The 27,135-nt window shown below is 40.2% G+C and overlaps 3 protein-coding genes across 6 annotated transcripts; 2 read left to right on the forward strand and 1 right to left on the reverse strand.

Annotated features, from left to right (window-relative positions):
- Positions 1-941: 941 nt before the first annotated feature.
- Positions 942-8,804, forward strand: LRRC39 (leucine rich repeat containing 39). Its single transcript, XM_064720454.1, has 8 exons — positions 942-1,209; positions 2,062-2,167; positions 3,378-3,534; positions 4,091-4,227; positions 5,665-5,810; positions 6,181-6,333; positions 7,368-7,507; positions 8,522-8,804. Exons 1-8 carry the CDS (start codon positions 1,085-1,087, stop codon positions 8,575-8,577), a joined length of 1,020 nt encoding a protein of 339 aa, XP_064576524.1. The 5' UTR covers positions 942-1,084; the 3' UTR covers positions 8,578-8,804.
- Positions 8,644-14,726, reverse strand: TRMT13 (tRNA methyltransferase 13 homolog). Of its 3 annotated transcripts, XR_010441282.1 has the most exons (12): positions 14,263-14,552; positions 13,918-13,964; positions 13,773-13,839; positions 12,911-12,973; positions 12,706-12,775; positions 12,175-12,281; positions 11,710-11,877; positions 11,349-11,421; positions 10,606-10,680; positions 9,641-9,760; positions 9,346-9,491; positions 8,919-9,055 (listed from the first exon to the last, which is right to left on the reverse strand). XR_010441282.1 is itself a non-coding variant. In XM_064720450.1 (11 exons), the coding sequence occupies exons 1-11, from the start codon at positions 14,452-14,454 to the stop codon at positions 8,860-8,862; spliced, it is 1,473 nt and encodes a 490-aa protein (XP_064576520.1). In that variant the 5' UTR covers positions 14,455-14,726; the 3' UTR covers positions 8,644-8,859. The 3 variants fall into 3 exon arrangements, 2 of the variants coding, with proteins under 2 accessions (XP_064576520.1, XP_064576519.1); XM_064720450.1 differs by having other exon boundaries at positions 8,644-9,055; positions 9,346-9,760; positions 14,263-14,726; XM_064720449.1 differs by having other exon boundaries at positions 8,644-9,055; positions 9,346-9,760; positions 14,287-14,552.
- On the forward strand, positions 14,449-26,671 carry SASS6 (SAS-6 centriolar assembly protein). Of its 2 annotated transcripts, XM_064720451.1 has the most exons (17): positions 14,449-14,553; positions 15,512-15,572; positions 17,148-17,227; positions 18,352-18,456; positions 18,751-18,922; positions 19,828-19,905; positions 20,869-20,988; positions 21,077-21,268; positions 21,474-21,668; positions 22,001-22,090; positions 22,183-22,362; positions 22,963-23,044; positions 23,388-23,497; positions 24,310-24,432; positions 24,784-24,872; positions 25,303-25,394; positions 25,484-26,671. In XM_064720451.1, the coding sequence occupies exons 1-17, from the start codon at positions 14,486-14,488 to the stop codon at positions 25,570-25,572; spliced, it is 1,926 nt and encodes a 641-aa protein (XP_064576521.1). In that variant the 5' UTR covers positions 14,449-14,485; the 3' UTR covers positions 25,573-26,671. The 2 variants fall into 2 exon arrangements, with proteins under 2 accessions (XP_064576521.1, XP_064576523.1); XM_064720453.1 differs by lacking the exon at positions 15,512-15,572 and having other exon boundaries at positions 14,487-14,553.
- The last annotated feature ends 464 nt before the right edge of the window (positions 26,672-27,135 follow it).

Here is a 27,135-nt window from a genome sequence, read left to right on the forward strand (position 1 = left end):
GTCTTTATAACAGGAAGCAATCCTGACATTTTACATTTTATTTGCTTACACATTTTAACCTAATTTCAGACTTTACAAGTAAATATGTTAGCAAAGGACATGTAAACATAAAATAGAATGATTGCCAATTTGAGCACAAAAACATATATAGGACATTTCTCTTACTTGCCACTACAAGTATCAGTAAAAAGTTAGAAAGTGAGGGTTCAGATCATCAGTGTTCAGAGTACACTGCTGCTGGCATGAAGTTTAGCCCTGCAAGCTTGTCTGAATATCAGCATCTTAGCTCCAGTAATGGCAATAAGAATGGGTTTTAGAGGGATGCAGTGATTAGGGTGAGTGAATATCCTATTTTGCTGCTCTTCAGGACAATATATATTAATTATCTCACTAAAGGATACGTCATTTCAGAACTTTAGACCGAGTTTCATTTTAAGTGGGAATTCTTACACTCAGTGGGGATACACAAACATTCAAAGAGAAATCAGAAGGATTTAAATGCATTTTCGTAAAGGTAATACATTACTAACTATAAAATGCACTGTACTGAGTTAAGCTATGAAGAAAATGAATGCAAATAAAGAATACTAATTAATTTCCAGGAACACTTCAGTTTCTGTGAAGTGCAAAATTCCTTTAGTGACAAATATCTATATCAGGTAGGTGTCAGATGCAGCTATCACAATTGAACTGCCTTAGATTGCAGGTAACAGTTTAATGTCTTCCTGGCATGGGAATGAATGCTCAAATCTGCATTTAATAATTATGGTCAACACTTAGCCTTCCATTGAAGGAATGAGAGAAGCAGTTGTTCACTGAATAGGAATGCAGAGATTCCGAAAATACCATTTCTTATTTTAATAAAATGTAACTAGGTGCAATTATCTATTTTTATACATAGAAAGCAGTTGATAAAATCCTGTCAGTTCTTTATATTAACTCATTTGATAACATAAAGAAGTGGGTATTACAGTATTTTAGTTTTCATGTCACTGTCCCCATCTGGTAACCCATACCTGAAGTGGTGCATTGAGCCTGAAATTCAGTCAGATTCCTGCAAGCAAATCTGAACATGTAGAGGATCATGGCTGAAACTGCAGTTTGCCTGGGAACATTCTCTGCTGTGAAGACACTCTGGGAAGTGAGAATACACAAGATAAACGAAGAATTACAGAGAGAAAAGGAGTTCAGGCAGAGGTCTGCAGGGAGGTAGGTAAATTGTAACTCTTAAGTATATGAAAAGCTAGACCGTATGTTACATTTCAGGAGACTGTAATGGGTTTCTTCAAACTCATGCAGACTCTAATTCCTTAGTTGTTACTCCAACAGGATTCCCAGTGATTAGAATTTATCTAGTGTCTGTGATAAAAATATTAGTCTGTAGATTAAATTCCCTGGACTCAGATACTAAAATCCTCTGCTCTGTAATTATTCTAACCAGTGAAGATGTGTTATGCTTTCTTCTCCACTGAGGTATTAGAAGGGTTGCTTGGTCTTCTGTTTGGCCAACAATTTTATGAGATTTAGGACACTGTTTCTGGTAGTCCTAATTTATCAGATGTGTTTGAAGTGGAACAACAAATTCAAAAGTTACCCATGGAGAATACAAGCAGAAAGACAGAGAATGACCTTGTCATAACTCTTGTGAAGATACCCTTGGAAATCAAGCTGAAAGAAGTTGATTGACCAATTTTCTTGCACTTATATGTGGTGGACTGGAAGGCTTTCATTTTAGGAGTCTGCTTCAAAATGTGCTTCAGAACATAATTCCACATGACTTTATATTCTGTGGTCCTGCTGCAACATGTTGAAAGTGAATTAGAAGTCCTCCTCCTGAATGTAGATTTAAAGAACTGTAAAATAGAATTCCTATAAATTGCCTCAGCCAAACATTAAGGGTTTTTCTTCTCTCCAACTGATAGTATATTAACATTCAGATAAAATTAATGCTATTTGACAATAAGGTGCTTGTGTATTTTTCCAGAAAATAGATAGGATATAGTATATAATTATTGTCTGTATTCATTGTGGCACCACTGGCAGATCTTTTTTCCCTTGTAGGCTACTGCTTGTCTGGGAGGAGAGAGCTGCTTTGGCAAAGCTCAAAGAAAAAGTTATTAATGAAGGTGGAAGAGCAATTTTAAGGATAGAGGAGGAAGAATGGAAGGTAGGGTTGATAGGAATGAATGCTGCTTGTGTTGAATGACTCATGTATTAGAAAACTACTATTTACAACTTTACACTTACAGTGGTACTATTTGTGTTCTATTAACTGCTCACTGTGCTTTGCTAACAGTCAATTGGGACACACTGTTGTGAGTGTAAAAGCAAGCTGGGTGGTTTTTAGTCCTGAATGTTAAGCATTACTCTGCAAAAACAAAGCCCATAAGACTTTTCTACATTAGAAATTATTTTCACTGCAGAGTATGATTTTCATTATGTAAATTCTCATCTAACATTCACACACCAGAACTACTGAAAGGTATCAAGATGAAAACTCTCTGTGTTTGGGTGCATTACAATATTTCTTATTGTTTGTTTTCTCTTTCTAAGAGTAAAAATGGGCCAGTAGATTCCCAGAACACTATTACTGTTATTTCTCATGTGCAGAGCTAATCTGCCGCTAATGCTGGCAGAGTGAAGGCTGTCAGTGCTCTGAGGCATGCAGAAATGCACTGACCAGCTCCTAGAAAGTCATGAGAATTAGTTTGTGTGGAAGCCAGTGAGAACATGACAGACAGACCCAGCCTTCTGTGCAAAAATCTATTTAGAGCAGTTTCATCTTCAGTTATATTGATTAAAAAAAAAAAAAAAGAAACAAACAAAAACAAGCCTGAAGCCTGAAACTTGTCAATGACAGTAGTGCAGGTATGTAAATCCTGGGAGCCAAAAGAGGGCAGGTTCCATCTATGATCAGAATGACAACCCACACTGGTGTTCACTTCAGGATCATGGAATCAAGGAATATGCTGAACTCTTGGCTTTGCACAGCACCATCTCCAAGAGTCATACCCAGTGCCTGAGAGCATTGTCCAGACCCTTCTTGAACTCTGTCAGGTTTGGTGCTATGACCACTGCCCTGGAGAGCCTGCTCCAGTGCCCAACCATCCCCTGGGGGAAGAAGCCTTTCCTAATATATTGATGTAAACCTTTATAAAATGTAAACCTTTTCCTAATATGTATGATAGTAAAATCATATCAGTTATGCTTGCTATTTCTAGCTTATTTTAGTTATCAGGATTCATTTTGTAACCTCAATGTTACAGTATAGCTTAAAAAACAAGAAAGGCTGTTAGTGCCTTTCCTGTTAAAATAAAACTTCTGCCTCAGCCTGTATTCTAAGCTGACTTTCTTCTGGTTTGTATTTCTTGCTGTAGACATTACCTTCGTGCTTATTGAAACTAATCCATCTCCAGGAATGGCAGCTTCACAGAACTAGTTTGCAGAAAATTCCTCAGTTTATTGGAAGATTTCGCAGCCTTGTTGTTCTGGATCTATCCCGGAACTCAATTGAAAGTGTACCTAAAGAAATTGGTGAGCTGTGCTTTCTTTTATTTTAAGCTGCTTTTCTAAGAAAATTGGTCTCACACAAATGTACCATTTTTGTGCCCTTTGCTTGTCGAATAATCCTATTGGGTAGTAAGAAAACAGATTATTTAAATCTGACAGTGAGATAGAGATCTCCAAACCATAAATTCCCTATAAGCTAAAGATGGGGCCGGATGGAAGAGACATATCACCATGAAAGCTCCCCATGGCAAAAAAAAGGACCTGTTTGCACAGCAGGGACTAGACATCAGAATGCAGCAAAGTGATACTGAAAAACAGACTGCATGCTCTGAGTCCATGGCAGGAGTAGCCTAGTCACAATTTTTTGGTTTTGGGTTTTTTCTTGAAGCACTCTACTACATTGCAGTCCTGTACTAAAGAGTCCTGAGGTGCTGCTATTTGCAGTTTGGTGATTTTTTTTTGTTTGTTTTGTTTCGTGAGAAAACAGAGCATTTTTATAACAGTAAAAGGATAAAGCAAAACAAATAATAGTGCTTCAAATAGAATAAAGATTAACATTTCTCATTTGTGCTCTCTGCAGGCCAGCTGACCAGCCTCCAAGAGCTGCTTCTCAGTTACAACAGAATAAAATCCGTTCCCAAGGAAATAAGTAACTGCATCAGTCTGGAAAGATTGGAACTGGCTGTCAACAGAAGTATCTGTGATCTTCCTCCTCAGGTTTTGACAGACTGTTTAGTTTTGATGCATATTTTGAATTTATCCAAAGCCATTATCATTACGTGTTGCATTTCTGTTTTCAGATTTGCTGTGAAGCTGTGATTTCACAGTACTCCACACTGATGTGAACAACCTTTCCATGACAGGTCAAACTGAAGCCACATGAGGAGCACATACACACACCTGAGTAGCTGAAGGAGCCAGTCTTTATTTTGGCCAGATAAATGACTTGGCAGTGCACAGAGGGCAGTGACACACTCCATATCAATTTGTTTAGGCTGGATATCATCACTGATTTACCCCACTAAGAATCTGATGCCTTAGCACAGAGAAGTTCTCTTTTATGGTTGAGAGTACAAATTCATAGCACATGCCAGGAGACAGCTGTAAGCATCTTTACCAGAACAGATCTGAAAAGGGGTTGTGTGATTTATACAACTGCCTGTGCAAAGGTGAACAATTGTTGTTCTCAAATGTTGAAAACAATTATGAGAGAATGAAAACAACTACTCACCTACTATTGAACTTTAATTTGAACAGACCAAAATGTGAGAGAACTGCATCTGTAACTATCAGTCTCTTAGATAGGGATGACAAGTATGTAACCATATTTACTTGTTTTAGTTTATTTTAAAAAACCAGTCATGGCAATAGTTGACAGCAATCAGTGCCTTGCAAAATTGAGTGAGTCCAAATAGCAATAGCACAGAATCTTCTAATGGAAATATCCACTATTAACCAAAATCCAGAATTTACAAAATCTATGTGGATACAGATTGCAGGGTGTAATGTAGAAAATTCATAGTTCTGTCTGACAGAGACTGCAGTGAGGTGAGCACTGGGAAGCTTTGGTTATGAACACTTGAGTGGCATTCAGTGTTCAGGAAATTGCACCAGATCTGCTAGAAAACATCTTTGTACCACTTGAACATTGCAAAAACATCTGAAGGCATCATTCACCAAAGGACTTGGGTGCTGTGATACTAGACTGCATTTTTAGAATGTAGTAGACTTCACAGCATGGAAGGTGTCATGGTTCATTCTAAAACACAGTCCATGCAATTCGATACATAAAAATCTAAATATTTGACTAACAAAAAATGGCCTATTGCATTGAGTATGAAATTCTAAGGACAGGGCTGTCTTTAACATTCTTTTTCTTGAGGCTTGGGGCATATCTGCATTGTAGTCAGCAGTTATGGCACTCACTACTGGGTGGGAAATAAAGTTCTGCTGCCTTATCAGTTCCCAACCTATCTACCTTCCAGGCAAAACTGTTATTGTCAGGTACTATCAGCTATTGGAACTCAAAACCATTCTGTGTTTACAAGCTTCAAAATGTGTTGTAGTGTTTCTTAACACTTAGATTACAGTAGATTACTGCTGTACTGCTGCAGCAGCTACACAAAGTTGCATTAAATCTCCCCTTCTTTTCAGCTCAGTGATTTAAAGAAGCTGTCACACATAGATTTGTGCATGAATCAGTTTACTGCCATCCCTTCAGCTCTCCTCAACATGCCAAATCTAGAATGGTTAGATATGGGGGGAAACAAACTCCAGGAGCTTCCTGATGCAATTGACAGGTAAATACAGCTCAAAGCTCATCTTAGTCTCAATTCCACTGTACTGAAATTCTAATTAATAAACACTACTTCTAAAGATAATTTTTATGTTAACCTCACTCCAAAGTCAACATTTTATCAGCCCTAATGTGCTGTTTGGATAAGCTGGAAAAATTCATTCAATTAACAATAAATTCAGTATCAACTATAAGGTTAAATATGTATTGTTAATTACATTTTTGAACAGAGGTGATTATCTTGCATGTGGGGTTTCCTTTGAGACTTGTTGCACTATGAGTCCTTTATGTGGCTGAAAAATTAACTTTATAGTAATGACTGAGAGGAATAATTCTATGAATCTTGATTTATTGCACAAATGCCTATTTTTCAGAATGGAAAACCTCCACACCTTATGGCTCCAAAGGAATGAAATAAACTCTTTGCCAGAAACCATTGCTAATATGAAAAATCTTAGTACTCTTGTTCTTAGCAACAACAAACTTAAGGATATTCCAGCTTGTATGAAGGACATGACAAATCTGAGGTAAGAAAAAGCACCAGTAATATACATGAAAATAACTAGAAAATACTTTTTAAAGTCCCCCTTGAGTTGTAGATAACAGATACTAAGGGAGAGGAAAAGGCATTTCACAGTTGTACAGATGGATGCAATAAATCAGCATAATTACACAGATTCACAATTAAGGATCTGGTGAAGTCAGCTCTGTATAGTGAAACTTAAAGATGTAAATTATGATAGTTACAGTCTCATATGGAAGGTAGACTATAATAAATTTTCTCATTTCGTAGCCCTCCCACTATAATTGCCCTTTGATATCACTCTATAAAAGCAAGAGCTTGTGGAAAAATGTGGCAGGCATTAAAATGACAAAAAGTAGAACTTGCCATTGAGAATTCAAGCATTCAGAATTAAACAAAATTTATTAAGGACATAGATGAAACTCTCATGTACTTGACATGAAAAAATAAAAAAATAATGTAAATTCTTAATAGGTAGAATTTGAGCTACTCCTTAGTGTACTGTGACAGAAACTTTCCTGTTGTTAGCATTCTCATTTGGATTACTGGATGCTGGCTGCTTTAGAGAAAGAATGCTGGTCTGCATAAACCATGCCTAACTCAGGAAGACAATTCCTGTCCTCAGCTCTTTTGGAAGAAGCTCCTTAACTAAATATATACAAGCATAGGCCCAAGGATGGAACAGGAATAAAGAAAGACAGGACTGGCTTCTGCCTTGCAAAGCTGGGAGGAGCACTTGCACTGTTCTCATTCACTCACCTGTTTGTGGAAGCTCAATACACCTGACAGTGGGGTCAGAAACTGAAGACAAAATAATGAAGACCACAATGTTTTTTCCCACCACAATCAGTTACTGTTATAAAGCAGTATAAAGTTATAATACCTAATACTAATGATAGAGTGGTGATTTTAGTATAACAAGAACTTAATTTCCTTTTGCTTAAAATAGTGTTTGAGAAATCTTAATTCAGTTTCAAAAGAATTATTTTCTCTGGAAAAAACTTACTGCAAGATTAACCTTTTCTGGTGAATTCCTAGATTTGTCAACTTCAGAGACAACCCACTGGAGCTGGAGGTAACACTCCCTCCATGTGAGAACACAGACGAGGAGCAGCAACAGGAAATGTTTGGCATTGACTTCATGCACATGTATATCCAGGAATCACTCAAAAAAACAGGTATGGCTTTTTATTAATTCTGATCTCTCCACAGCACAGTGAGGAAGAGAGGGAGAAACTGGATAAATAAAATCTAGGATACGTATAAAAATGAAACATGAATAACCTTCTTAATAAATGAGTAATATTTAAAAAAAAAAAATCTGTAAACAGGCTTTTACTGAGGCCAGGGACACTTTTAACAGGAATTGGGACTGTAGGTCTCCAACACAGAGCACAGGTTCTGGTAGGAACATACTGGAACCATGGAGCACTGTAATAAATGTGCCTGAGTTACCTACACCATGGATAAAGAGAAGCTGATGACTTTCATATCTGCAATTTAATCAGTTTACATAGTGGAGGTCTTCTAACATCCTTTAATTCATGAAGTTCAACTTTTCCCATTTTTGGATGTTGTCCAGATGGTACTTCCAGAGGAAGATTAAGGGAGAAATGTCTATGTTCCCAAGGTACATCTTTTAGCAATGAACTATCAACACCTGATAAACAGATGTTTCTCACAACTTGCTTTCCCTGACACAAAATACAGTCACTTAAACAAACACCCCCAGTTTCATCCCATTTCAAAAACATGACAGAAATTTTCTGTTCATTGTCTCTGGGGTAACAGCTTTATGCTGCAGTAAGAGACCCAAATAAGCCCTTTGGAACAGATACTCAGTTGGCAGCTGTTACTTGCAGCAAGCACTTCACTGCAGATATAAAATGATCTCTCTGATCTTCATTCTGTGCTTTGTCAAGGCTTAAAAAAATGAATGTAATGCTCTTGATTTAGAACACTAAGCCAGCTTTTTTTCTTATCAATATTTCATGAATGAATTATCAAATTAGCAAAAATATCCCAAGATGACACTTTAGACATAAGTTTTCTTTCTGAATAGATTCTCTAGCAGCACAGGCTGATCAAAGTACCTAGGCCTACTTAAATATTTTAAGAGGAAATACAAAGCTATTCTGAACTTCAAAGTGAGAATAAAGTATGTCAACTTATTTTAATCTATTTTCTTTTAGGAAATGTGGAAAGTTGTACCTCTGGTTCTCCTCCTGTCATGAATCCTAATGAATAAGGAATGTAACTGTGAATGGAAGAAAATATCAAGTACACTTCATCACAGCAAAGAGGCTACAACAGGTTTCAAATATTCTTAGGGATTTTATTTTTCCATTGATGAGAACTGGTTTGAATATTTGTAATTCCCAGTAAAACTGGAAAATATAAGACCTTTTCTTGGGTACGGGAAAAATGATAAAGGTTTCTTTTTGTAAGAAATGAAATAGTTTTTATAAAATCCCAGATGAGTTTTATAGGGTTTGTTTTTTTTCCCTACCAATTCCAAATCTATCTTCTGTCATATAGTTGGCTCTGGTATCACAGAAGGATTTGGGACAGCTGTCAACAGGACATTCTCCAAGGACACAGCAGCCTCTGTGTAATACTGCAGTGCAGCCTTGTACCCTTGCTGTTGTAGATACTCAATCCGCCCGTGATCAATCAGCCGCTTGCAGAGGCAGCCCAGCTCCTTCCTCTCCTCAACACTCAGTGTCCTGTTCCACATAAAGGAGGGAAGGAAATAGTTTTGGTAATTAACATTCATAGTTAAGCTTAGAAAAACTACTGAAATCATTGCAAGTTCATTTCAGTCAGGTAAGCATGACTGTTGAAATATTTTGAAATGTATGTCCATGAAAATGTTTTTAAAGTAAAATATGTCTATTAGTTTAGTAATGAAATGTTTCTGCAAAATTAGTCCTTTTGAGGAAACAAAACAATTTAATGTGCCACTATACATAGCTTTTCTGCTGGAGTCCATTTGCTAGGAAAAAAATGTACATACCCTTGTAAAGTATCAGAACCACTTGCTGTACTGCTGAGTGTGTGCTCGTGTTCTTCTGTGTCATTAGTTTGATCTTCACTGTCTTCACTTGTAGAAGCTTTGCCTGTGGTTTCTTGCATGCCACAAGTGGCCCAACTGCTCATTCTCTGAAAATAATGGAATTCTACTGGTCCCAGTCCTACTGATTTAAAGAACTCTCTGCCTACATAATGTGTCCAGTCACACTTGTGATGGCAACACAGAGCAATAACAATTCCAGCTACAGGCTTATGGTCTTCTGTGGTGCTTTCATTACCAGCTGATTTGTGAGGAGCCACCTCTGTCTGAGCAGCCCTGCAGCGTTTTGGTGCAGGCTCTTCATCTTTTCCATCACAGCAAGTGGTGTAACTTTCTACCAAGCATCTCAAAGCAAGATCTGGGAATGAACAAATATATCCCCCCCAACAAAAAATATCCATAAGTACCATGGCATTATTTATACAGGCTGTATCATGGTTGGGAATGTGTTTCTCACAAAGAAAAATAAAATTACACATCACAAACTAAGCCAAAAAGCAAGTTCAATAATAACTAAAAACCATGAAAACCCTAAATGTTGTTTCTCTGGAGCTTCTAAGAGCTTAGCCTCTGAAATATTTGTTCTGCAAAAGCAAATTTAAAATAGTTTGGTTAAAAAATTGGCATATTGTAGGAGAATCTCCTCCCAGTAAAACACATGAGTATTTGCTCTAAAAGTTTGATATCTAGGACACAGTCTATTAAATATGCACATGTACTTCTTAAATGTTTAACTGTGTCACCTTTGTCACACTACCTATAAAGGTGTCGTATTTGAGATGTCTTTCTCTATATAGCAGCCATATAACATTAGTAAAACTGTATTAGGTTAAAGTTATCAGGAGAGAAACACAATCTTATTTGTGTTTTGGCATTCAGACTGGCAATAATATTTTAGAAAGAAAATTGTTTTAAAGAAGAGGCAACTGTGCTAAAAAAGTAATCTCAAATACATGACCCATGCCACCACACAGTTTGCTGTTCTAGTCTATTAAAGCCAAGAAGGACTCCACTTCTCCCTAAAGTATCCTTTTACTATTCCACTGGAGTCAAGAAATATTTAGAATATAATTACTGTGTTCACCAGAAAAGGTTTAGAGGGCAAGAACAGCTTAAAAGGACAGTTTGGAAGATCAGTGTATTCAGAGTGTGTCCTGACAGTGCATCCTGACTTTCTGCAGTTCACACATCTGTAATTCATACCTGTTGCAGCACCACACAAATGCTTCCCAATTCCTACCACTGGTAGTTTTTTCTTCTCCAAAATAGGGACCTTATCTGGAGGGAAAACAAAAACAACCAACAAACCTCCATCCAATCCACAACTACTCCAGCACCTCTGGTTTTTCTGAATAACATAATTTCAGCACACTTAGAAATCAATGTTTGCCACTACTAAAAATACATTAATTGGCACATTTTGTTAAGACAAATTAAAAGAGTAGGATGCAGTGGCTGGGAAGCACATTTAACCATTTCAGCCTTTCTCTACTGCCTATGAAAGGTTAATATGACATTAATGCATCTTCTTTTTTTTTTGAAGGTGCTCCCACAAATTCTGTAGCATTGATGGTGCATCACTTGCTTAATTCTACACATAAAACAAACAATGCAACATGTTTAGTTCTGCAAGTGCTAAAAAACCTTTGAAATGTATTTGCTTTGGTACTTTCTCACATATAATGATGCCCTATGTGTGTATAAAAAGTAGAAAACTTTAAAGCTCCATTTAAAATATATGTATATGTGTATCTATGTATATTCACACATGCCTGGGTGTATATACATGTATGCATACATACAGCATCAACATGTCCAAGCAACCACTGAGAATAATCTTCAGAACCAACACTTAAGCATGTTACACACAAACTGACTGGAACCCCAATTCAAAATTTAAAAATAATCCTCTACTTCAGAATGACACAGGCCAAGAAGGAACTTACTTAAACATAAGTGCTGAATGTCTACTTGAAGCCTCTCAAATATAGAATCTCTCCTTTTGTGTTTTCCATCCACCTGTTTAAAGAGAACAAGAGATTGCATAGGGCTGGCCACTAATAACTATAATTTTGCTCCAGGTACTAATGAACTTTAAAAAAAGTCAGACTTTTTTCTTGTCAAGTCAACATTTGAATTTCCAACATTAAACGTCAGGATTTTTTTCTAATAAATTTTATATTGGTGAAGTATGGAATGTATAACTTGTAAAATTTAAATGCACTGAGGATAAAAAAATGAATACTAACAGCTTCAATGGCAATGGTTTAAAAATTATACTTCACTAATGGAACAATATCCTCTTACCTTGAATCTTGTGGTTGCCCTTTCCACAAGCAAAAACTGAACACTTTCAACGTTCTCTAAGGCAATATCAACCCAATGAGACAGCTTTCCTCTCCCAGCTCCAAACTCAACAAAACACCTTCCTGGACCAAGTAAATGCAGTCTTTCCATGTTACCTAAAATAGAAGCCTACAAACATCAAAAGATTATTTGTGAACCAAGAAAATATATACCCTGTGTTTTGTAATGCCTTATAGAAAAATTATTCTTCACCAAACAGCAGAAGACTTTTTTAAGCCTTGCTTTCAGTAAGGGATTAGGGAAAAGATGATGTGTGTACAGAGGAAAGGGATTATATCTTCTGTTTTACTGTATCAGATTTCCTTTGTGGGAAGCAACTGGATTTATGCACCCAGTCTCTCAAATTTACAGCAGCACAATTCCATGTCCAAACTTCTCTATAGTCATTAGTAAATCAGAACAAACCTGTTGTTTCAGGTGTTTGAAAGCAGATTCCCCATTTTTTGGGTCACTTAAGGCTTCTTGTAAAGCCTGGTGGGACAGTATTTGTTCCTTAAGATGGAGTTCCAGGCCTGGAGGCAAATGCAAAACTTTTAGGTACAGCTTTTGAGTTTCCAAGGGTTCCCAGTTTGTTTCCCACATTATTACAATTGTGACAAGAGCTCAGTTTGTGGCACTAACAAAACAGTCTGCTGGGAGTGTAAAGCTACCATCATATGTTTAAACAGAGCTGTATTGTTATCTGTAGTGACATCTGAGTGAGAAAAAAAAAAAAGAAAAACAAAAGGAAGGGAACACAGATTGGAGTTTTATCATTCTTTTAATCTAGTTTACTTTTTGGAGTAAAATTTAGCTATTGGAGGTCTGCCTGATAATTGTTTCAGATGTGTTTTATGACAGCTATCTCATATTTTTACAGGTATCTAACAACAAAAATAACAATGAAATATTTATTCAATTCAATTTAAAACAACTTATATTTAGTATTAAGCTCACCATTACTTGCTTTTTTCAACCTGGTAATTAAATTCTGCAGCTCTTCAATAGATAGAGAAGATAGAGGAACCTTTTTAAGGAAAGAAAGTGACACCAATGAGACCTTTGAAATTTTCTGTATCTTTGTAAAATTTATGACTTGTGAAAGTCATAAATTGCAACATGCAATGTAAGGACTGAACCTAAAACCAAATAATGTACTCACTTGTTTTTCTGGTATTTCTGAGATATCTTTTAAACCAGCATTAATATCTTGAACAAAGTAGACCTTAAAAAAAAAATTCATTCAGTTAATTACCAGGAAGCAAATAGCTAAATTCTTCAGTGTTCTTATGGTAAGGTATGTAGCAATAGGAATCCACTGCAAAGATTTTCCAAGTAATTTTCCTTCCTATAGTCTGATCCTGAATCCCAGTCAGAAATTACTCTTCTGACACAGTTTTACAAGACTAAACATGCTCATAAGAGTTAAGCAGTCAGGGCTTACTAGACAGATTCTAGAGACCATTTTCAGGTTTCCCAGGAAATATAAAGGTGCAATTCTAATAAGGCAGCAAGGCAGGCAATAAAGAAGCCATCCTCTGCTTTCTTGAAAGAGCATTTTAAACACATGTGCTGTTGCTCCCCTCAGCAGCTGTCAGCCAAGCTCTCGGTGGCTCCCTGCCAGCCTGGCTGCAGTGGGCAGCTGGCTGGGACACCCAGAGCTTCTCTGCAGGTTCTGCTTGCCCAGGACAGCCTCTCCCCCAGCCTCTGAAATGAATGGCATTGGAAGAGCCTCCTCCCTGCACGTGTTTCTGAGAAAAATGAATTCAACATTTTTATTTGTAACCAGGAACTGAAAAAGTGTACGAAATTACAGTGAGAAGGGCAGAGAATATGAGGGGACTGGAACGTGAGATGCATTCCAGCAAGTGCTTATAGAGCTTCCATCCTGCCTCACAGCAGTGCTTTGCTAGACCTGCTGCCCTGCAGCTCACAGCTGCTGTCAGCACAGACATTTCTCTGCAGGACTGTAATGTTTAAGGTCTTAAATCCGAGAGGAAGTGCTGAAATCACACTGCACTTACAGGCTTTGGCTTCTCTCTTGAGTTGCATTTTTTTAAATGCTTTTGTAGTTGGTCTTCATATACAGTGCTAAAAGCAAAATGGAGAGAAAAGTAAGTATCATGTGAATACTGACAAAGAACGGGAAAAGCATTTACATATACTCACTGTTTTGGATCAAGAGGGCACGGAATTCTTTTTCTGTCATTTTGTTCCTAGTTAGAAAAGTTTTAGAAAACACTTCAGCATGCATTCAGTGTTGCGTTTTAAAGAAGCTGTTGAGGGGCATCAGCTTCATAAAACATCTATTTAGAATAAATGAGTTAACCGGTACAGAGAAACGGAGACGAGAACTTAATATTTGACTGGATCCTAAACGAATAAACCCCTAATGCAAGTGCTGGGCTGGGGCGAGTGCCCGGCACACCGAGGCTCGAGGGAAGCACAGGCGCTGCCTCTCCAGCCGTGCCAAGACAGCGGGGCCACCCCGAGCCCGCCCACCCACCCACCCACCCGGCCCGAGAGGGGTCCCTGCACCTCCTCGTGCCCGTGCTCCCCGCAGAAGCGCCTGCCGGGCGCGGGGATCATCCGGCAGAAGCGTTTCTTCCTCAGCACGAAGTGAGCACAGCGCCCCGGCTCCGGCTGCGGCTCGGGCGCCGCCATCGCCATCGCCATCACCACTCCCGGCGGCCCCTGCGCCGCCATCTTGAGGCCCCTCCCCGCGGGCGGGAGCAAGATGGCGGCGGAGCGGATCTTCGACCGGGCGGTGTCGGTGCGAGTGCGGGGCTGCGGCTGCGAGGAGCGGTGAGTGCGGGCCGGCTGTGCAGGAGCTTCTTTGTGCTCCTCAGAGGGGCTGCGAGCCACAGGCGCTTTCCTCCTGCCTGCTCTCAGCGCCGCTGGGCGGGTGCTGCGCTTTAGGGTTGCTGCGGGCACCCGCGGGGTGAGGGAGGGACTGGTCTGGCGATGCCTGGGGCAGCCGGCGAGGGCCGGGCAGTCACCGTGGGCGCCTCGCCAAGGGAGTGAAGCCGGCGGGAAGCCGGCAGCGGAGCTCGCTCGCAGTGGCTCGGTGGAAGCGCCGCTGTGCCCGGGGCTGAGGCGACCCGAGGGCCGGGGCCGTTGGCGTCTCCCGCGGGCCCTCCCGCCGCTCCCCCGCCGTACCCGCCGCTGGCCCGGCGCTCCGCGGCCTCCTGAGGCGCCGCTCCTCCTCCGCGCCCCGCGGCCCAGGGAGCCGCGGCTTGAGCCACCTGTGCGAGGCGGTGGTGCCCGGGAAAGCCCCGATATTCTGTATGTGAAGCGTCCCTTCAAAATAGGATGAATTTCGGCACTGTGGGTCCTGCTGGGGCTGGGCAGTGTGAGAAGGCACGGAAAGACTGATGTCTGTGGTGTGCGTGGTGATATAGGTGACTTAGTACTCGATAAGAAATCATTGAAGACAAGATAGCACTGTATAAATTATTAATTTGAGCAATCGTTAATAAATTTCAACAGGCTTTTACAAAAGTTCTAGTTTCTGGACAAAGTTTCAAAACTTCTGCCTTGCTATTTAAAGTCTGTTGCAAGCAGCAAAAAACCCAGCTCTGACTGAGGAGCTGCAGTGACTGAAACTCATATGTTTTAAGTGTAGGCATCAGTGGAAACTTAATGTTTCTGCCAAAATTTTTATTTTTGAGATGTCATTGATTCCTTTAATGCAGCTGTGAACACATATTATTTGGAGAATGTTTTCTTGATTTATTACTGAGTTTCATATTTTTGTACACAGGAGATTAAATGTTCGAGTGAATATTGAACTACTGTCAATTTCTAATCCTGTTCATAAAAAGGTTTGTAAATTAATCATATTTCTGTCATTCATTAGGTATTATCTGAATTTCATTTTATGGAAGTAGAAAAAGGAAAATCAAAGTGGAATTTTAGTGTTTGCCGGTTGACCTTACTTTATTTTTTATACAATTTTTTGAGCAACTTAGTTGGTATTGTGTTTTTCCACCCTTTCCTGCCATTCCCCCAGCCTTTTATAGCCCTCTGTTTAAGTTTGGCTGTTGATGGGTCTTAGCAAGCTTGCATATTGAAAGTGTTTAGAGATGCTCAAGGGAACATGAGTTAGAGTTTAGGAGTACCTTTGGTTCAAGGTTCTAAATTGGGATTAAAAAAAAAAAACCTTTCTGAGGGAAAATCACAATGAGACCACTACTGGGGACTTTGTCATCTCTTCTGTTGTATGTCTGGTTTGTCACTAAAGTGTTCACCCCCCAGCATGATGTTAAGGTTGGTTATGGTGTTGTTGGGTAGAGATGAGTTTGTTCAGGAGCAGAGCAGGTTTTGGTCAGATTGTGCAGTGATGGTGGTGCTTCCCTCTGAGCAGAAGCAGCTCAGTTAGAGGGGTGTGCTGAGCTGCAGGCTGGGAACTGGGAATGCAGTGGAGTCCGTCAGGGAGTGCTTAGTGTAAAGGGGAACTTCCAGTGCTAATCAGCGAATGGGGCATCAGCCTGAGCAGGCATTTTATCCCAGCCATCAATCCCCCCAGCTGGCTTGGGTAGCACTGATTTTAGCTGTCTGTGTGTGTAAATCCCTCCGTTTGTTTATGCATCTCCACCTGAGAGTTGTTGGTGTTTCTGGCACCTGAATTACTGAATAAAGTTTCAGTTCTGTGTGTACAGTGCTGTGTCACAGTTCATTGTGTTGGAGCAGCTGACAGGTTTCTGCTTTACTTTTGTACCTCTGCTGGGGAATATCCCTGCCCCAGGGGCGAGCCTTGTTCCAGGGAGCAGCTGCCTGAGCCCAAAACTGAATAACCCCATCCCTGCAGTTCCAGCCTTAAGGCTTCTGGAGAGGGCAGCTTTTCCAAAACACTGTGGAGGCTCCAGAGAACAAATGAGTGTCTGTTTCAAAGCTAAGCAGCATAATCCTGCAGTTTGCCCTATGGGATCCCTGGATTCAGCTGTATCCAATCTGCAGAGCTCTGTATTCCAGTGTATAAAAGCAGCTGGTGGTTCCATAAACTTCAGGAGCAGAGTGCTCTGAAAGGCTTCCAGTTATGGGAGGGATGTATTAGTAAAGCATGACCGTGGACTGCTAGTGCTGCACTTATTTCATGAGGGGAAAAAGGAGCAAATAGCTTTTTCTCTGAAAAATTATGGATACATAATGAATTTCAAAACCTTTGCTGCTCAAAGTTTATGGTTTTGACTTGGTTTTGTTTTATGAAAGAGTTTTCCTTGTTTTCCTGCTGTAACATTTGAAGTTGTGTTAAAGGGTAATGTTTTACATGTTCTGAATCAGTTGCTACAATTCTCTTGTATTTTTTACTAAACAATGAAAAGCATTCAATACTGTTTGCAGTGCTGGTTTAAAATATTTATAGTATTTTAATCTTATTTAAATGTACATCTTTCCAGGACTTAGCTGTTCGATTGACTGATGATACTGATCCTTTTTTCCTTTATAACCTTGTCATATCAGAGGAAGATTTTCAAAGGTAAGTGGAATGACAGTACTTTCTCTGTGAAACATTTCTGAAAGGCATAAAAGAAAAAGGGAATATTTTTTAGCTTAGAGTGGTCTGTGTCAGAGTTCAGGTTTTGGCAGTTTTCATTTGTGGAGTTTTGTCAGTGTTTTGCCAGTATTGTTCTCTGAGCTGTGGGTGCAACAGCCAGGTTCAGGGGGTGACCAGCTCAGGTTACACAGAGGAGTGCTGCTGGTATCTTCTGTTTATCCTGACTGCTGCTTACAGACTGTTGTGTGTGAACTAGTTCAGGAAATGATTACAAGAAGAAAGTCTGTTTGCATGGACATGGTTTTACAGACCTGTGCCTGTATCTTAGGAGTTTCTTGCAGAATTGTACTGTTGGGTCTCATTTACTTGCTCAGAATTTGAGCAAATCATCAAATTTGGATTCCAGGCACGAACAGATGAACAGTTCAGTTTTCTTTGGGTATTTATTTATTTTATTTCCGCTTTGTTTTGTTGTGGTTTTTTTGGTGTGGTTCTTTTTGTTTGTTAGGGGTTTTGGTGGGGGGGTGGCTTTGGTGTTGTTTTCAGAAGGAGGTGTGATCAGTGTGGGTCCAAAGGCAAAAGCAAGGCAGTGTGTGCAGGGGGCACAGCTCTGTGCGTGCACTGGGGGTGTCTGTGTGGGTTTGCTGTGTCTGTGCAGGAGGGGGGATCGAGGGAATGGCTGAGGCTCCCTCCTTGTGCTGTGCTTGTTCCCTGTGCCTGTCCCATCCCTGCTCCACACTGTGCCGTGGGGGTGATGCCTGCTCAAAGGAACACGTTTGTTCTCCACAGCAGCTTCTGGTTTTTAATTAGTGCAGCCCCTTGCAAGAGCCCTTGTGGCCAGAAGTGTCCTCTGGGCATTGTTATCCAAGATGTGCTCCAGGATGCCCCTGTTCAGGCAGGGAGGTCGGACCAGCTGACCCACTGTGGTCCCTTCCAGCCTGAGCACTTCTGTGATTTTGTGATATGTGCACACACTTCTGGTTGAAAAAGACATGCTAGTAAACTTTAATGATCAGAACTGGTTCTGTATAATGTTGTGAACAAAATATAGGAAATAAATTACAGTTCTCTGTATCATTAACATTTTTTTCCTGTCTGTTCTGTAGTTTGAAATCCCAGCAAGGTCTCTTGGTGGACTTCTCTGCTTTCCCACAGAAATTTATAGATCTGCTTCAGCAATGCATTCAGGAGCAGAACAAAGATATCCCAAGGTAGGTCACAAGTGTGTGCCACGTTACTCTGTGTGCACCTGCTGAGTTCTTAAAACACCTCTCAGTCACTCAGACTGAGTCAGTAGAAAAGGATAATCTGACCTGCCCTGACCTGAATGTCTTGGTGGATGTGGCAAAACCTGAGTCTTTGGAGGAGAATTCTTTCTTGAGCAAAAACTGGACAGCCTTTTACTGCACATATAAAGTGTATTTTATTGGGAAATAGATTAGGATCTACAGGTAGTTTCAGGGAAAAAAAATGCTAAACATTTGATTATCTTGTTTTTTCCCTAGGTTTTTGCTGCAGTTAGTTTCTTCAGCACCTGCTCTAGATCACACACCTGTCTCTCTAAATGTAGTGGAGACCAACCCTTTCAAACACCTTACCCATCTCTCTCTAAAATTCCTGCCAGGAACTGATGCAGAAATAAAGAAGTTTTTAGCCAACTGTTTGAAATGCCTTAAGGTAAAATGAAAGGTTATTGTAACTGCACTAAGCCTCAATGCTGTGTGTACTTAAGCATTTTTTTCATTCTGAGTCATTCAGAAGTATGTACCAAGTTGTGTGCTCTGGTTTCTTTTTCCTTTTAGCCCAAATATGTAATTGCATGCAGCTACTTGGGTGCATGCTGTAAAATCTGAATTGTTTCATTGCCATCCCCTGCAGTGAAAATGCATTTGCAGGCAGGCAGTGCCATTTGGAGCCCAGGAGGGAGGTGCTGTACACCCAGTGCAGCTGCTGCAGTGCCCTGCTCACTGCCTGTGCTGGTGGCAGAGCAGCTGCAGCACCCACTGCAGCCTTCAGGCTCTGTTCTGCTCTTGGCTGTGGGAGAGCACAGGCTGCTGGAATTGTGAGCCTTGCTGGGCTGCCAAGGACTAACAGCTCTAAAAAGCCAATGAAATTGGCATGTTGATGCAGTTTGGTAGCATGCTAGGTTTGAGTTGGTGGGAAATTAAAGGTCTCATCGTTTGACTGTTGTCTGTTTCAGTTTCATAGCCTGGGATTTGTCTCTCCTGTTGTGCTGTCATGTTTCCAGGCACTTAATAAGCCAATTTAATAACATAGATTTACAGCATTTCAGCTGATCTCTTGTTTGGGTAAATCCTTTGTAAACATATCTTGTAAATAAGATACTATTTCCTGGTTGAAATTTGGTAAGAATTTAATTTGGGGTTTTTACATTGTGGGCTGATACCTTTTCTTTTGAATTTACTAATTATATCTTATTCAGTATGACAATTAACAAGGTGCTCTTTTCACAAATACAGTGAGTATCTGGTGCTTAGGCAGGCTGTGCTGAGTGAGTGGGAGCTAAATGCTCCTTCTGCTTTGGGAGCTCAGGATTTGACTTGATGTCAATTTGTTCATAGGAGGATAAAATGATGTTGGAAGAAAAGCTTAGGAGAACTGAAGAGGATCTTACCAGGCAACTGAGCTACACTCAACAGGTAACATAAATGTTTAACTTTTGTGTGTTGCAGCTTTTTTGATTTCTGGAAAATGTCCCTTTTTGTTGGCTGGTTGGTTAGCCACTACCTAGCCAAGAGAATTGATTTGAGGCTGAGTGAAGAGAACAGTCTACTGGAGCTTTTCTAGAGAGTGGAAAGCCTGCAGCTGAATTAACCATTAAATTGAGCTCTTGCACTACTCAAGCAGAATTTTATTTTGTGCAGAGGTCTGTGTGTGCACACGCAAATTGAATACTAAATACATGGTCATGTGAAGATAAATATATTTCATATATTCCATGAATCATTGGAAATTGTTTTATTTGGAAAGTTATGAAACTGCAGTAAATAAGTTGGAAGTCTTGGACTTTAATTACTCCATTTTGGTTTTTGCAGTCAGCATAGTAATTCTGTATTTAGGAGAATGATTTGGGACAGATTCTGCACTTATCAAGGTGACTTTTTTGACCATAATGAAACAGAACAATTCCATTAAAACTGTTAAGAATTATTTTTTGAATGGAATATTTCTTTGCCTCATGTCTGCAGCTTCAGTTTGAGTTTCTGGAATGTATTTGCTGAATTGGGATGCAGATTTACAAATAAAAAAAGGAAAAGATGCCACTGAAGAACTTAGGTTTTTTTTCCCCCTGTTTTAACCCCTGACTGCTCTGTGTTACAAGGATAGAGGGCATCAGCAGGCTGTTTTTTCACTCTTCAATAGTGGTTGGGAAAAAATGCAATTGGAAATTAAGATTATTTAAGTGTTAGAACAGTGCTCTTCAGCTCCTCAGTGCCTTACTTTTCCTGGTTACAAAATTAACATATTTCAGCATCTGGTGCTGAAATTTAGACTTTTTTTTTAAATAATTCCATGTCCTTTTAGTAAGTAACAGTAAACAGTCAGTATTGGCTGAAATGCTTACATTTTTAAACTTTATGTGCTTTGTCAAACTGAAACAGAGCTTGTCAGAGAAGAGCCGGGAACTTGAGAAACTGAAAAATGAATGGACATCCTACACTACAGCTCTGAGCAACAAACACTCCCAGGAGCTGACAAGTGAGAAGGAAAGAGCTCTCCAGGTACAACAGCTGGAAAGAATGAACAAGGTTCTTGTGTGGGAATAGTCAGAGTCATCGAGTAACTGCTTCTTTTCTTTGCCTCTCACAGGCACAAACTCAGTACCAACAACAGCATGAACAGCAGAAAAAGGAATTGGAAAATTTGCATCAGAAAAGTATTCAGCAGTTGCAGAACAGGCTCTCAGAACTCGAGGTCATCAATAAAGACCTAACAGAGAGGAGATACAAAGGAGACTCCACAGTCAGAGAACTGAAAGCAAAACTTTCTGGATTAGAAGATGTACGGCTTCCCAATATCCAAAATTAAACTTACTGCTGCTAGAGCATTAACAGTGCCGGCCTGGGCACGTCATAGGGAATACAGCATATTAACTTCATTTATTTCCTCTTTATTCCATATTATGCTTACTATTTAAATATGTCTGTTTAAATTACTGTTACAGGTTTTCTTGAAGAATAAAATTCACTTCCTTCCCAACATTTAGGAATGTCAAAGAGCGAAGCAGGAGGTGCTGTCCCTGCGCCGGGAGAACACAACTCTGGATGCTGAATGTCATGAAAAAGAGAAACTCATTAATCAGCTGCAGACACGAGTTGCTGTCTTGGAACAAGAGATCAAAGACAAAGATCAGCTTGTCACCAGAACAAAAGAAGTCCTAGATGCAACACAGGAGCAAAAGGTTTCTTCATTAATTTGTTTAACCTTCCTAATTGTGCTTTCCATAGAATAGCTGCTGACCAGTTCTTATGAATACAGCCAGTCAGCTCTCAAACGTAGTTCAGATCCTAATTTATAGCATCAAAAGTATACTGGGTTCAAATTTAATCCTGTGGTACTAGAGTAATAGTTTATGGGATTTTGGGTAATCCAGATCCTGTAAGATTTGACTGAAAAGCACTGGCTGGTTCCTTGTAAGGACAGTACTCAAAGAATTATGAACAATTAAATCTATATGAAATCATAAACAATGCAGATCACAGCCTTATTATATTTTGTAACATTCTTTTCAAGGTGATCCTGGAAGAGAGTACAGAGGAAAAACACAGGCATATTGAAAAACTCGAGACAACAATTAAATCTCTGTCAGCTGAGCTCCTTAAGGTTTGTTTGAACATGGCACTTCCCTTGTGCAACATCTCCCTTATTCTTAGGTGTTTCTTTTTGTAATACATGGCTTGGGTTTTTTTTAATAGGCTAATGAAATTATCAAGAAATTACAAGGAGATTTGAAAACTCTAATGAGCAAATTAAAATTGAAAAATACAGTAACAATTCAGCAAGAAAAACTATTGGCAGAAAAAGAAGAGAAACTTCAGAAGGAGCAGAGGGAATCGCAGGAGATGGGACAGTCCCTCCGCGTGAAGGAGCAGGAGGTACTGATGGGTCACCCTTGTGCTGGGAATGCTGTTGTATGGACTCTGGGGTTTGACTTGGTTACAGAAATAAGGTCTGAAATCTTTCCATGCAATGCAATATACTCTTTTGCTTATTAACATATTTATTTAAATGTGTCAGCAACTTTCAGAATTTTTAATGTTAACCTGATTTGTAAAAGCCATCCATTTATATGGAAGGCAACCAAAAGTATGTGAAGAGAACAAAGCAATGTAATGGATGAATCAGCACCCTTTAGGAGGCACATTGATGTGTAAGCTGGTGAAGGGAATAAGAACAAGGACAGAGTGAACCTTTTTCTTCCATTAAACAGGACATTCCCCTGTTTAGACTCCTTGCACTATTTACTCACTGAAAAATAAAGGTAAAAAAGGATTCTGTCTGTCACCTTGTCAAAATCCTAGCTGAAAGTAGGGCTTCCTTTAAAAGAATTACCATGTTGCTTTTGTGACGAGTTCAAACTTCTTTAATTTCAGAATAACTTCATAAATGCTTTTTTTGTTGTTGTTTGTAGCTAGTAGTATAACAGTAGTACTATAACACTCCTGATAGTGTTACAATTATTATGGCAATTACAGGTTTGCAAGCTACAAGAGCAGCTGGAAAATACAATACAAAAACTCGAAGAAAGTAAACAGTTGCTGAAAACCAATGAAAATGGTAGGTTTGTACAGCTTGATTTCTCCCTCTGTAAACATGACCCAGTGATCTCACTGGTACTGAAATTGATAGGAGCAGTTTTGGGGGTTTTTGTGAAGAGCTGCCATGATTGTCATGTGTGGAAAACAAGCCTCTGGCTGTGCAATAGCCAAGAGCTGCTCGTAGGGATTCCCTTGGGGCTGATGCCTGGGGCTGTGGGGCACGGGCTCTGAGGCCTGGAGGGGAGAGGGACCTTCATCAAATGGCTGTGCTTGGTACTAGGGAGGAAAACCACCCAGGCCTAGGGGCCATTTCAGCTTGTAAATGGAGCAAATGGACTTGAGCTTTTTCTTCCTCTTTGCAGTTATCACGTGGCTGAACAGACAGCTGAGTGAAGTTCAGATGGCAAAGAAGCTGGACAGCCCTGCCAGTGCCCATGCTGGTGGGAGGGCTGCTGTTTCACCTCTCAGCATGGTAAGGCAGAGCTGTAAATAACAGGCTGCTGAGGTGGGTGTCAGTTGCTAAAATGCAGGGCCTTCAAAGAGGAAAAATAAAGTGCTTTCATCTTCTTCTGGCCTTATGGTTTTGGGTGGGTGAGGTTTGGCTTTGTGTGTTTGTTTGTTTTTTGATAATCTAGAGCTCTGTTGGGTGCTTCTTGATGCCCTGGGCCTTGTAGGTGAGAATCTCCTAAGCTCTTGTTTACACAAAATACACAAGGCAATAACAGAATTAGTTTGGAAAAGATGAAGTGCAGAGTGAAGGCAAAAAAAAGAAAAGGCTTTTCTGTGTTGAGAGGTTAACTTACTAATTCTCTTTGTAAAGGTTAAAACCCAGAGTGTACTATTTCAATACTCTAACTAATGATTTTTAGAAACAGCACAGTCAGGGGCTAAGGAATGCAGCCTGCAGTCATTGCTGAACAGTGTGACTTGCTGCTTCTCAGCCTGTGTTGTGCAGAGCTCTGCTGTCACAGTGACAACAGGAATTGATGAGCTGCTTGTTCATACCGAGAGGACTGGGTTTGTAGCTGGATACATTAATTGCTTTCAATGACAGGGTGTGTAGCTTATTACTAGCTGAGAGTGCTTACCACATCTAACTTTTTTAGTTAGGTTTTCCTTAAGTGTGTGAAGCTTGGAAAAATGATGTTTTCTTCCCATCAGAAGACTCACATAAGTGTTGGCTTTGTAATGGCAGTTAGTTGTTAATTTTGGAATTTTTAATCTCTACAATTACTTGTAAAATTATGTTTCTCATTTATGGATGAGTTTCTATTTGTTTTACAGCCTGACCGACCATCCTTTCAGAGCTCAGGACTCAGTCATCCCATTTCGCCTCTCTATGCCTTCCAGAACTTTCTGGAACCGATACACAGCAAAAATGGAAATTCCCAATGTCCAGTATCAAAGGTAGGCACTTCAACTTTTTTGTTTGCTTAAGAATGTATTAAATTGTATTTATTTATTATTTATTTAATATAAAATTTTATTTAAATTGTATGAGATATCAAAGCACAACATCTTGACTATTTCTCAAAGTGCTGTTTACTGTATTTACTCTTAGGCTCTCTGCCTTGAGCATTTTGCCTGTTATTCATAGCTGATGCTTGTCTTTAGGCTGTTTCTCACAGGCTTTGCTGCACAGCAGGGCCAGTGAGGTGTAGAAACAGGAATCTCTGGGAATTTGGCTCTGTGAATGCCCTTGGGAGAGGGAACTCAGATCTGGAGTAGCTCTTAACCTGCAGCTCTTTGTCTCTGCAGGTGCAGTTGAACTCACAGCTTTTGAAAGCCACTCGGTGTTCGGATGCTCACACAGTGCCTGCAGCTGGCCATGCAGCAAACAAGGAGAAGTGAGTGTCAGCTACTGCTCTTTAGTATTTTTGTTATTTCAGTTTATAAAACCCTTTGTCAGCTTGCTGTGTTTGGAGCTGACTAAAGGTTCTAGTATTAGCCTGGTTCTGTGACCGACCTTTCTTCATTACCATGCTCACCAATTTTGTGTTGGTTTGTTGAAAGCAAAGGAAGAGCTGTGCTTGCAGGAGTGGGGCCCAAGGAACAGCAGTTCAGTGTTGCTCCTGCTGACAGATCTAAGCCATCAGGTGCTTGGTCACTGAAAAACATTAGTTCTAGGCTGTTCTTAACCTACTCAGTGGGTGATGAAACGCAGTAGTTGCACTTCTAGTGGAGGTTTTCCTGACCAAGTCTGTAGCTGCCCTTGTTATAATGCACTGATGACAAACTGCACTTGCCTTAAATTTTAATTTGCCTTTCTATTTCTAGTGGTGAGCAGCTGGGCCTGGACTCAAAGTATTTAAAGAAGAAAGATGACAGCATTCCTTTACGAGGGCTCAGTCAGAACACGCTTAACTCGGGTAAGTTGGGAACAGAAGGTGGTGTTTGAGATGTGCCTGGAGGGCAGTGACAGCCATGGTTCAATGCAGTGTCCTGTGCTGTTCTGCAGAGTACCTGAGGCCCTACTTGCCAGCCAAAGCACAGCCATCGCCCAGAGCTGCTGGGACACCTGCCTCGGCCTATTTTCCTGGATCATAGACAGGGTTCTTACAGTAAGAGTTCTCTTAACCATTGGGGGATTTTTAAATGTCCTGCAATAGTGTGTTAGTAAAAGTATCAGCGTGAACTGACATAATTTTATGAGCCAGTTTTCTTTGAGGAAGGGATCTTGACTGACTTGGATGATGCTTCAGGGTGCTTGAGCCTGAGGAGAGGAAGATAAAGCCTTAAGGAGCCTTAGTGGGAACAACACTGACCTCACCAGGGCTGTGCAGAATTTTCATCGTATATTGTTGACCCTGTAAATCCTCCTAAAAATTCACCAAAGTGCTCTTTTTTATAAAAAACAGGTGCAATGTACATTCCCTGAGTGAGAACAATGACCTGAATTTCTATTTCTTGACTCCTTTCAGAGAATGGAGCACAGAACTGTGCTATGCTGTCCATTTTAGTAATGGTCAAGCTCATATGGGGGCATGACTGCCTCACTAATCTTCCCCAAAAATTTAGTTTTAAAAACTTGCTTAATTGTGGAACCAGCTTATTTGAATTGCATACAGACTTACAAATAATCTCATACTATAAAATCTAAATTATTTCACTGAAGGTAGAAAATTAAAACTTAAAATTCTCAGTCTTGGTTCCCCTAACTTTTCTGTTAATCTCTCAGTATTACATTCCACAGGCCACCATGCATAAAACAAAAGGTGAAGTAGCCGAATAGTTAACTGTTGACAAGTATCAACATCTTAAAGTTATTTAATTTTTATAAATCATACTTTTAACAACTTGTAAGACTATACAGAAATTTTAGATACTCTTACATCTCTGTAGCTTGTTCTGCTGTCTGGGTTCAGATGCTGGGATAACCCTTGGGACTTGGTGTCCCCTGCAGAGGGAGCATGCATGGACCTATGCCAGGCAGAGTACCCTTACAATGCCCATTCCTTTTGGTAAAGATACTTCATTCCTTTTACCTTCGTTACTCAGGTGCACCCAGAGGATTGTACATTTCAGTGGTTTGTTTTGCTGTGTGAAATGTGTACATTTGTTTATAAATTAGAACCGTGTTAATGTATAGTGTCTGGTTTTGTCATATGTACATTTTAATGGAAATATTAAATGGTTTTTATCAAAAGCTCTGATTAGTGACTGTTTCAGAGTAGTACTAACAGCATTTCCACGGTACTGGGATTCCCAGCTGAGGTAAGCACCAGAACAGCTCTATTTTATTTACCTTTTCCTGCAGTTTTCCATGTACTCATTGCTCCCCAGGCCCAGCCCGCAGAGCTCCTCTCTCCTGCAGCCCTCGGTGCCTGAGCCTGTGTCCATCCAGGGGAGCTGCTGGCACAGGAGTGGCAGCCCCTCCCAGGCCACTGCAATCCAAAGGGAGCCCTGGCCAGGCTGGCTCTGAGTCACTGATGCTTCCTTGGATCTGTGCTGCTCCTGGGCCTCTGGCTCCCCAGGACACAAGGAGCAGCTGCAGGCAGCTGTGCTGTTATCCAGCAGGGACCCTTCCACCGTGCTCAGGGCTGCTTTGGCTAATACAGACAGCTCCAGGCTGCATCACTACTCCAGATGACTTTTTGCACCTGCTGAAGT

Source organism: Zonotrichia leucophrys, chromosome 8 (genome assembly GCF_028769735.1).
Source record: "Zonotrichia leucophrys gambelii isolate GWCS_2022_RI chromosome 8, RI_Zleu_2.0, whole genome shotgun sequence".
Classification (NCBI taxonomy): domain Eukaryota; kingdom Metazoa; phylum Chordata; class Aves; order Passeriformes; family Passerellidae; genus Zonotrichia; species Zonotrichia leucophrys.